General features: G+C 40.0%; 1 protein-coding gene across 10 annotated transcripts in view; it reads right to left on the minus strand.

Annotated features, from left to right (window-relative positions):
- The window catches only part of LOC123774319 (Leucine-rich-repeats and calponin homology domain protein), a gene marked incomplete at its 5' end in the record, with an annotated part of 57716 nt that overhangs the window by 26846 nt on the left and 18760 nt on the right, over positions 1–12110 (minus strand). For 2 of the 10 annotated variants that reach the window (XM_045768485.2, XM_045768481.2), the window contains 3 exon segments: positions 448–567; positions 4995–5187; positions 10545–10757. In XM_045768485.2, coding sequence (XP_045624441.2) covers positions 448–567; positions 4995–5187; positions 10545–10757 — 526 coding nt within the window. 10 annotated transcript variants of the gene reach the window in all.

Consider the following 12110-nt stretch of genomic DNA (forward strand, 5'->3'; position numbering starts at 1 on the left):
GACACCCGGTGTGTTATGACACTTAAGGATGTGTGTGTTGTCTCTGAAGTGAGATGTGCAAGACACCCGGTGTGTTATGACACTTAAGGATGTGTGTGTTGTCTCTGAAGTGAGGTGTGCAAGACACCTGGTGTGTTATTGACACTTAAGGATGTGTGTGTTGTCTCTGAAGTGAGATGTGCAAGACACCTGGTGTGTTATGACACTTAAGGATGTGTGTGTTGTCTCTGAAGTGAGATGCGCAAGACACCTGGTGTGTTATGACACTTAAGGATGTGTGTGTTGTCTCTAAAGTGAGGTGTGCAAGACACCCGGTGTGTTATGACACTTAAGGATGTGTGTGTTGTCTCTAAAGTGAGGTGTGCAAGATACCCGTTGCGTTATGACATTGATTTAATCCTTATACTGAATTATGGCCCAACCTTTTGTGAGGAGTAGCGGCCTCACCTTTATATAAGACAAGACAGCTTCCTTCTGTATAGTCTTGACGTCTGCTCGCGTCATGTCCTCCCGACTGAGGTCTTGTGGTCGTGGTTGACTACACAACCTCTGAGAATAGCCATCAAGCTGTAAGCACATTTTCACTAAGGAGTTTGGTAAGTGTTCAATCACAGTTTTGTGCAAGCTTCCAATGCAGATTATGTGGTAAGCAAGAAATCTACAGGATGTTGTCTAAATGAAGAATCTTGATGTTAGGCCTGAGCATCTCATCATTGCTTTTCCAATACATTTTGGGTTGAAAACAAAATAAGCCTTTTAATATTATAATACCTTATCAAATATGTCACTACCAACATAATACAATAAAGCAGTGAGAAATACAGCATACCTACTCAACTACAGTACTCTATTACAACAAGGCCAAACATAATGATTAAAGGAATATTCATTAACTTTCTATAGCAAACCACTACAGATATACACAATAATAACAGCCTTATGAGTTAATAAAGGTATTTCTTACAATTTAAGAATGCCCATGATATAAGATGCATTTGATTAAAATAAAAAATACAGCAGGGTCTCAATCAAGTGAAACCTGGTTCAATGGAAGCCTGAATGCAACAAAATACAGTAATTACAATACTGTACTGTCATTATCGCTCGTACTTTTTTTTTTTGGTATTTAGATAAAAAGAAAAGTTTCTATAATCAGAATTGGTAATGGCATTTTTTGGGTGTGGTGTTTGACTTATGATTTCCCGTAGTCAGGGAGAGGAAGCCTGTTAGGCTTATTGAGGTCACTCTAGGCCAATTACTGACCTTTGCCAAGATACAGTCCAAGCTAGCTGTATCTGTACCAAAGTATCTTTGTCAAGATACTTTGCCTATCTGGTGGCCACCTGGTCATTCATTATTAATTCATTTGAACACAGTTAACTTTTCCATGGTAACACGGTATCAAAATACTGAACAAATGTATACAAATACATAGTTCTACGGTTTCAGCCAATAAAACCGACGGGCAAAATTAAATAACGAAACGGTAAATATCTTAAAGCAACAGTTCGGTCGAGAACCAACTTATTTGAATCGAGATGTCACTGTATATGTATAATGAAATAAGATTCCGATATATCTATGAGAAATGATTGAAAGTTGTATGTAGTGCGTCTGCCCGAGTTCAGGGATGTGGGTTTGTTCTTATCAAACGGCTTCAATAGTTTCTTATCACTGTATTTGCTTCAAAATTTGCAACTTGTATTAATTGTGAGTACTGTATTGGTCTACGAGGAGGGCCTCGTAGCCTGGTGGATAGCGCGCAGGACTCGTAATTCTGTGGCGCGGGTTCGATTCCCGCACAAGGCAGAAACAAATGGGCAAAGTTTCTTTCACCCTGAATGCCCCTGTTACCTAGCAGTAAATAGGTACCTGGGTGTTAGTCAGCTGTCACGGGCTGCTTCCTGGGGGTGGAGGCCTGGTCGAGGACCGGGCCGCAGGGACACTAAAGCCCCGAAATCATCTCAAGATAACCTCAAGATAAGAAGATCATGTCAACTCTTATAAGAAGGGCAATTCTTCAATGACTGGAAAAGAACAACAATTATATTTGTTCCTAACTCAGCATTAGCTAGCATTAGTAAAATAAATCTCAAAGGTCTACAAATATTACATATCCTTACCATGCCACCATACAAGAACAAGCTAGCAATTAATTCCTGCTGTTAGGAATCGAATTCAGAGCTTATTAAATATCAGAGTTGTTTAGTGATATTTCTCTCATTAGGACAGATTTATAATAATCAAACTTACCTTGGAGAACGCTACAATGAATGGAGACGGCTTTCCGTTACTTCTAATATATTCTTTAATACCTATAAACTACCACAAAAGTAATTTAGGATGCCAAATTCTTGGGATCTACATTGTCATTCATTCATTTGTATTTCTATGTGTATGCTTGTTTATGTATGTGTGTATGTATACTTGCCTTTGTATGTATTTGTCTAACTTTTGTTGCAGCGATCAAGTTCCGGCTCCTGGGGCCAGATTCATGAAGCAGTTACGCAAGTACTTAGGAACCTGTACATCTTTCCTCAATCTTTGACGGCTTTGTTTACAATTATTTAACAGTTAATGAGCTCCAAAGCACCAGGAGGCTGTTTATAACAATAACAACAGTTGATTGACAAGTTTTCATGCTTGTAAACTGTTTAATAAATGTAACCAAAGCCGTCAAAGATTGAGGAAAGATGTACACGTTCGTAAGTAATTGCGTAACTGCTTCATGAATCTGGCCCCTGGTCTCCTCTTTTTCAATAGGTCGACGCAAAGGCAATTTTTGCCTGCTCAACAGTGCATCAACTCGACAAGGAAAAACAATTGGTAAGAATGTAAAGTAAAGCTCCAGAGACATGTGCTAAAACAATGGTGATCTGGTGTTGAGGGAAATAAAAAGTGGCATTCCATTTCACAACATTCCTGTGTAATGGAAACAGAAACAATAGCAGGCGAGGAGTCACAATAACGTGGCTGAAGTATGTTGACCAGACCACACACTAGAAGGTGAAAGGATGACGACGTTTCGGTCCTTCCTGGACCATTCTCAAGTCGATTGAGAATGGTCCAGGATGGACCAAAACGTCATCGTCCCTTCACCTTCTAGTGTATGGTCTGGTCAACATCAAAAGAAGCAAGAGCATTTAATTCTTGAATTAACACGACACATCAACTGCGAGAAGCTGCAGTGCAAGTATAACGTGAGAACTTAAAAGTTCCTGAGAACAGGTGTAATTCAAGTAACTATGGAAGAGAGAGAAGCAACTTTGCAGCAGCAGACCATGATGAGCTGAGATGTGGTATCAAATGAACTGATCCGACAAACATCTGTATTTTGAACTGCATCAAGATGTGGAAGAGTGAGAGTTGCCCCAGTTATGAGACCACCACTAAAGACTTGGGGGCACAAAAACAGGAGTACTGTATGATGATAGTGTATGCATGATACTGTATGTATGATAATCTTATGTGAAAAAAATGAGATAGAACAAATTAATAGAAAATGATAAAAGGAAGCTCTTTTGAACAGTTAGTGCGCATGTGTGCATGTCCATATATCTATATTTGTTCAAGCTCTCAATCACATAATTCATTATCCCATATGCAGACGATGAGTCCCAATAACGTGGCTGAAGATATGGTGAGCAAACCAAGCATCAGAAGATGAAGAAATGATGATGTTTTGGTCCGTCCTGGACCATTATTAAGTCGTGTGAATGGAGAGAGGAAGTAATGGGTCAATGAATAAGGGTCAACATTATCCCATACTTTGTTAACAGTATTGACAGCAGGAATGCTAAAACAAGATTTAGCTATACTTCTCAAGGTACAGACGTTCATTTTCATATTATTTAAACAAAATTGAGAAAAAACATTAAAGATTCTTCAACACGTCTCGGATGACAAACTCCACAACAACAGTCTGAAGGAAAAGTCTACATGAAATCTTGTTTATTTTGCAGATTACTAAAATAATAAGTCCCCAGCAAGTATTACACATGTAATCATATGAATGATTAACCTAAGAAAGGCTGAACAATATAAGATATGCATTTAAGAAACTGAAAATGCTCAGGTGGCCAAGTGAGAATAAGTTTAAGAGAGAGACAAACAAAAGCATTCTTCTCACATGTGATAAGAATGAGAGAAGTGAACGTTGCAGGTGTTAATGGGACAAACAGGAAAAAGCCGTGTGTGAAGTTTCACTTGCATGAGTCGGGTATAATTTATGAGAATTAGGAGGAGGGGGGAATGTAAAGTAGGTGAAACCAATAATCACGACAATAAGCACATGATGCAAGGCCGTGTAGGAAGGCCTGCCAATGGAAGACCAGCAGTTATTATACAGATATGAAGATTGGCACAACGACAAATGATAATGCAAGAATGTGGCCAAGGCTGTCCATGGAATAAAAAGTATGAATATCATACTTTTTGAGAGAAACTCTCATATGTATTGACACAGCATGTACATATATACATAGTTGTAACTTGATAAGGACCCATAATGGAGAGACACAGTGTCACTTTCATTTCATGTGTGGCTTGGGTTATTAGGTAAATTAAAGCTATCAATTTAATGATGCCAGATTTTAACCATAACAAATTAACAATACAACTCTTGGATCTCCAAAGAGAGGTTATGGACACTCTGGAAATAAAGTCTAAACAATAATATATATAAAGCCTTGTCAAATTATATGTCTATTACCTGAAATACAGAGCAGTATTTCCTTATGATAACCAATACCGAAAGATAAACAATAGAATCATAACATTTACTTCCTTATGATAACCAATACCGAAAGATAAACAATAGAATCATAACATTTACTTCCTTATGATAACCAATACCGAAAGATAAACAATAGAACCATAACATTTACTTCCTTATGATAACCAATACCGAAAGATAAACAATAGAATCATAACATTTACTTCCTTATGATAACCAATACCGAAAGATAAACAATAGAACCATAACATTTACGTACACCGTTGCAAGGTTTTGCCGCCCCCACCGTCTTTGGCCGAGGCTGCGACATAACTTCACCTCGGTGGGACAGGTTCTCGGCTGATCTGTGTGTCCCATTTTCAGATAAATGACCGCCACCTTCTCCTGCTTGCCGCCTATAGATATTATTGTTTTCCATCGCCCGCTTTTGTAATTTGGCTTCGACATATTCCCTGTGGAGGGAAGCACGACATATTGTCATTAAATTACAAAGGGATAATCCTTAATATGCTGAAATATAATTCATATTGTAAATCACTTTTTTACAATAAATATATAACTATGTTACACGAAATATTAATACTGAATAAAAAGCACATTTAAGATTACTAAAGAAATATTATAGGATATTACACATATTTAAACCATCTCTGGATTGATCTAACATGAGCTAAATGATCTCCATTCCTACACAAGTGCATTAACATGTCTGATGGAGTAGGTGTGGTGTCCCCGCTATTTAGTCATCGAGAAGCACAGTTTGCTCTAGCTTAGGAGTGATTAGGAAAAGGTTAATATAATCTTGCCCATCAACCAGCTGTATAAGCAGTTAAGGAACCAAGAACTTGGAAAGAACATGAAAATAGGTAAATTTACCCAGTAATTCATTTCAGCAGTAAAATGTAATGTACCATACACCATTTTCTTTTAATATTAAGTACAGTAAGAACTCCTTTATCTAAATCTAATGGTATCTAACTACCCCATTCTCAGATACACTCTACTTTATGTTCTAGAATATCTAACTAAAAGTAAGTCTTCAAGTGCACATGAAAATTCTTTTTCAGAGCAATATGTTCAGTTTCCTCCAAAGGAAAGTTCAAACTTGTGAGAAAACATTGAAGCTGTAAGACAGGATTGAATTCCCACACCTGAACTCCTTAGGCCCCACACTAACAAGTGCACCATGAATATCTTGAGGTTATCTTGAGATGATTTCGGGGCTTTAGTGTCCCCGCGGCCCGGTCCTCGACCAGGCCTCCACCCCCAGGAAGCAGCCCGTGACAGCTGTCTAACACCCAGGTACCATGGTCCCAGGTGGTACCCAGGACCACCATCTTGAGGTTATCTTGAGATGATTTCGAGGCTTTAGTGTCCCCGCGGCCCGGTCCTCGACCAGGCCTCCACCCCCAGGAAGCAGCCCGTGACAGCTGACTAACACCCAGGTACCTATTTTACTGCTAGGTAACAGGGGGCATAGGGTGAAAGAAACTCTGCCCATTGTTTCTCGCCGGCGCCTGGGATCGAACCCTGGACCACAGGATCACAAGTCCAGCGTGCTGTCCGCTTGGCCGACCGGCTCCCTTACCCACCATGCTCCAGTTGGTCCTTGGCAGAGCCAGCTGAGGAGCCAGTACAAGGCACCGTCGATACCATAACAAAGCCCTCCCAACCTCCCCACATTTTACCAGAACCCTAAATTAAAAACATCACAAGGAAGACAAGCAGGAATATAAGTAACCAAAAGTACCCCTCAGAAAAGTGTTTTTCATATCCAGTACATGAAAGCCTGAGTGGGCTTCTGTGGAAGCCTCAAGAGCCCTCAAGGATTTAGTTGAATCCAAGATTGCATTGCTTTTAGCATGTCGTGGCCGAGTTGTTTACGGCATATACTTGGCAGCACCCAGTGGGTAGGTCCGAATATTCATCATGGTTTCTCATATATATAACTAGGGGTATACCTAGTGTTGCCTGGGTCTGATTTAAAGCTTTAAAGCAGGGTTGCCAGGAACCGAAGAGCTGAAGCCGCGAACGTAAACAGCTGGAACGCAATTGGGCTCCATAAGCGGGCTACAGAGCCCAACAAGACAACCCTGCCTCAAAAGCAGCACCATTTAGCTGACGCCAGGAGACTGGAGCCAGGAGAGTGCAACTAGGACCGCACCAATAGTAGTTTCAAAACGTTATATGACAAAGAGTGCTGGGAAGACGGGACACCACGAGCGTAGCTCTCATCCTGTAACTACACTTAGGTAATTACCAAAGCATCATCATCACAAACGAACTCAAGGTGGAGCAGGCCAGCTGATCTGGTACACCTTCCTTCTACCCTCAAATGAGGGGAGGTGTTGTATCTTATCTTGATATGATTTTGGGGCTTAACGTCCCCCCGGCCCGGTCCTCGACCAGGCCGCCTCCATTTTGTTACACACCCCCAGGAAGCAGCCCGTAGCAGCTGTTTTAACTCCCAGGTACCTATTTACTGCTAGGTAAAAAGGGCATCAGGGTGAAAGAAACTTTTTTCTCATTTGTCTCTGCCTCCACCAGGGTTCGAACCCGGAACCTCAGGACTACGAATCTGAAGCGATGTCCACTCAGGCGCCAGCAGAGGCGAGGCAAACTAGTATGCGCTAGTTTCACAAAATTTTGGTGGTTTGATTTCATTGTTGGTGGCAATTCTTTTGACAGTTTTAAGGCCGTGGTCTCGTTTTTAACCATAACCCTGCAGAAGTCTGTTTAGTTTACCTAACTTTCTGGGTGCTGCCCTGGTGGTGGCAATTATGATTAACTTCTAATGTTAAATGTAAAGTGTTCATAGGCAATCGCTCCATGCGCCTAGTAACCGGCTTGTTTACTAACAGCCACACAGCAGAAAAGGAGAACATTTACGGCTAACAATGAAGAAAACAGAAAGCAAACTAGCCTTGTACACAAACATTCAGCATGGCATACAAGCTAATGCAGCTGATAGCCAGAGTAAGCAGATATAATTTCCAATTATAGTAAACAAAATCTTAAGGCCCAGGAAGTACACATTACTTGCCTGTGTTTATCCTGAAGAAGAGACCAACGTGCAGTCACTAGATGGGTTTTGCACCTTGTGCAGGCATTACTAACGAGTAATATGCCATTTAGGTCGTGGCTCAGTCTAGTCTGGTCTAAAGTGAACTTTGGTAGCGAGTTAAAACAACGATCACTACGAATACACAATATAAAAGTATATGACAAAGCAAGAGAGATCAGAGAGGGAGAAAGAAGGTTTAGGGAGATCAATTTATACACCACAATTAGTGAATTACTTCACCTCGCTTATGGCTCATAAAATATCAACGTGCATTTACCATTCATGCCTCACATTCATATAAATACAGTAGTTAATTTTGTCTAACCCATGTAGGCATGTCAATTAAACACTAAAGTTGCTCGCAGAACAGCAATTGCTGTCTCTTAGCTTTTGATATATGGAAAAATCTCCATAACCCTACCCAGCAAAGAATACCTCCAAAGAATACCTGATCAACCAGGCTGTGACTCATACGTCAGGCTGCAAGCAGCCGCGTCCAACAGCCTGGCTGATCAGTCCAGCAACCAGGAGGCCTGGTCGACGACCAGACCGCGGGGACGCTAAGCCCCGGAAGCACCTCAAGGTGGCAATACACACATATATATACAGTTCACATTTCAGTTGCCTCTCCCTAGCTCTCAATGCACATAGACACCTTAAAGTCACCCTCTCAGCTCTTGATATATACACACATCCCCAGCTCTCAATACAAACACTACAAATATATAAAATCTTTTTTTATGTCAAAATTTGATAATATAAAATATTTAACTTTTTTAATTACTACAATTTGGAGGCCTAGCTAAATTATTTCAAAACCACCGAGACAACCAAGAGGCAGACGAGGCTCGATGTTATGATCACATTCGTATAAAAGAATGAAAATATGGTGAAGTGACTGGTATTTTGTGTGTACTGTATTAATCACATTTTCATTGCGTCATTGCAGTTGTAATTTAATATAATCCTCTTTCAAGTTTTATAAGCAAGGGAGGAGCAAGTGTGTGTATTTGTGTGCTGTTGTGTCTCATGCCTATGTTTACATTAGAGTGTAATACAATACTGTGTGGTAGCCTTGCCTAGTGTGACCATCTCCACCCTTAGAAGAGTTGTGCAATACACAGTGGTTAATACTTGTGTGAATGATAAATGTATACATGCTATTGCAGAATTTTTATCTCTTTCATGCAAATATAACACACAAAATGCCACACAAGTTTCAAATTTGTCATCTTACTATCATTTCCCTTCCATCCCACCCTACCTCCACCAACCAACCCACAAACAGTAAGAGGACACAGATTCAAGCTAAGGAAACAAAGGTGACAAACAAATAAAGAAAGTTTTCTTTTGCAAACAGAGTTGTAGACAGTTGAAACAAGTTAAGTGAGGTGGCGGTGGAGGCCAAAACTGTCCATAGTTCCAAAGCGTTATATGACAGAGAACTGGGAAGACGAGACACCACGAGCATAGCTTTCATTCAGTAACTATACTTAGGTAATTACACTTGGGTAATTACACACACACACACACAACAGAGAGAGGCGGGACCAAAGAGACAAAGCTCAACCCCCACAAGCACAACTAGGTGAGTACAAAATAAACTACACACAACTTACAAATTATGTGGGAAGGAATTAAAGAACTCGGACATAGAAAAAAATCTAGAGGTGGTCCTAGATAGTAGACTGTCATCAGAGGACCACATGAAGGACACTGAGGAGCCTACGCTGTGGTTATCTTGAGATGATTTCGGGGCTTTTAATGTCCCCGCGGCCCGGTCCTCGACCAGGCCTCCACCCCCAGGAGGCAGCCCGTGACAGCTGACTAACACCCAGGTACCTATTTTACTGCTAGGTAACAGGGGCGTAGGGTGAAAGAAACTTTTGCCCATTTTTCTCGCCGGCGCCTGGGATCGAACCCAGGACCACAGGATCACAAGTCCAGTGTGCTGTCCGCTCGGCAAGAGGTAAAATGTTTTAAATACTCTATCACATCACATTTAAAAGCATCACCATATGACACAGCTAAAGAATAGAAGGAAAAAGAGGTGATGTGGTCACTATTTACAAAATAGTAACAGGAATCAACAAAATTGACAAAAAGGAAGCACCCAGATGTTAGTTTGAAGAAGGTACTGTATGTGTAGTACAATAATTATGTTATACTTATTTATACATCTTTAGAAATGTCTTCCAAGATCTGTAAATTTAATGAAAGCATGTTCCTTCATACAGGAAAATGCCTACATAAGTGGTATTATATTATATAAATTTAATGATATAATATATAAAATATTCCTTTCCATCCAAATTTACCCTATAATGTACTATATATATCTTCGTTTTCAATATTAAGTCATGAAAATCAGTGTTGCTTTAAAGGAGTTCCTCTCTACTGCAATTACCAATAAGGCAGTCACCAACTTAAATGATAAATGTTTACCATGTTTAATAAATGATACCATGATGACCAGACCACACACTAGAATGTGAAGGGATGACGACATTTCGGTCCGTCCTGGACCATTCTCAATCGACTTGAGAATGGTCCAGGACGAACCGAAACGTCATCGTCCCTTCACATTCTAGTGTGTGGTCTGGTCATCATACTTTAGACACGTTATTGTGACTTATCGCCTGTAAATGATACCATGTTTCTCCCTCTCTCTCTCTCCATAATAAGACCCAATAAGGAACTCTAGCAGCCCTGGATGAGGCAGTGAAGCAAGGCTGGAACACCAACCTGTAGGTGGGGACGTGGGCGTGGGAATGTTGGGAAGAGGGGTGATTGGGGGGGATGTAGCCCCCTCCAGGATCAGGGTTATGGGGGTGGGGGGGCTCGGGGGGGTGGCGAAGGGTGATGCCCCCGTTGCTGCTGCTGCTGTGGTTGCTGTTGCTGCTGCTGCTGCTGCTGCTGTGGCTGCTGCTCCCAACATTCCAAATTGCACCACTGTTGCTGAAACACAACCGATGGCCACACAATCAGCATGCACCCATGCACACACACACACACCGTCTCTTTTACCAATTGACTAACTCATCCAGGCTTGGATCTCGGATTGAACATTAGGGAATTTTGCCCATGTAAACAAATAATAAAATTATTATATATATATATATATATTATATATATATATATATATATACTGTATGTATATATATATATATATATATATATATATATATATATATATATATATATATATATATATATATATATATATATATATGTATACTAGTATTTTATACCTAATAGACAGAATGCAGTACTTGGCCTACTATGCCTGGCCTAATTTGCTTAATGAGATGTTTTCCTGAATTTATATAGTTTTCCATTTTTTTTCTTATGAAATGATAAAACTATCCATTTCATTATGTATGAGTTTATTTTTTGTTAATTTCAGTTAAAACTAACGTAGATATATGACCGAACCTATCCTACCCTGGGGGTAGGTTAGAAAAAACGGGGCCTGACGGCCGAGTGGACAGCACTCGGGATTCATAGTCCTAAGGTTTCTGGTTCAATCCCCAATGGAGCTGGAAACAAACGGGCAAAGTTTCTTTCGCCCAGATGCCCCTGTTCACCTAGCAATAAATAGTTACCTGGGAGTTAGACAGCTGCTACAGGCTGCTTCCTGGGGGGGGGGGGGGGGGGGGGGTAACAAAAAAGGAGGCCTGGTCGAGGACCGGGCCACGGGGACGCTAAGCCCCAAAATCATCTCAAGATGACCTCAAGATAACCCTACCTAACCAAACCTAACTTATCTTAACCTGACCTAATCTAACATAACTAAGTCAATAATTTATGTTCTTAATATAATAATAATTCAAATAAATTGGATTTTTTTTTTTAAATACTGTGAAGAAAATCACTCAGTCTATTAGACAAATCAGGCATTGCATAGTAAGCCGAATAGTGCATTCTGGGTACTAGGTATGACATTTTATTTATATATATATATATATATATATATATATATATAAATATATATAAACTCTAATAAAACACATCTAAAAATAATTCAAATATCTAAATTAATCAAGCAATCTATTCTAAAATCCAAAAAAATAAGCTTTTTTTCAAATTAAAACACAAACACTGAAATGACAGCAAAAATGCATAAGGGGGTCATTGAAATTCTCGGAGAACTTAGTATATATATATATTATGATGTAAATGTGCTGACTCAGGATATTATACTAATGGTTATCAGAATGGTAACATGCTTTTGACACACAAACAAACACGACAAGACTATACAGCGTCAGTCCTTACTCATGCAATGTTAAGCTGTTATCGTAAGAGCTC

This window comes from Procambarus clarkii, chromosome 61, assembly GCF_040958095.1.
Source record: "Procambarus clarkii isolate CNS0578487 chromosome 61, FALCON_Pclarkii_2.0, whole genome shotgun sequence".
Lineage (NCBI taxonomy): Eukaryota > Metazoa > Arthropoda > Malacostraca > Decapoda > Cambaridae > Procambarus > Procambarus clarkii.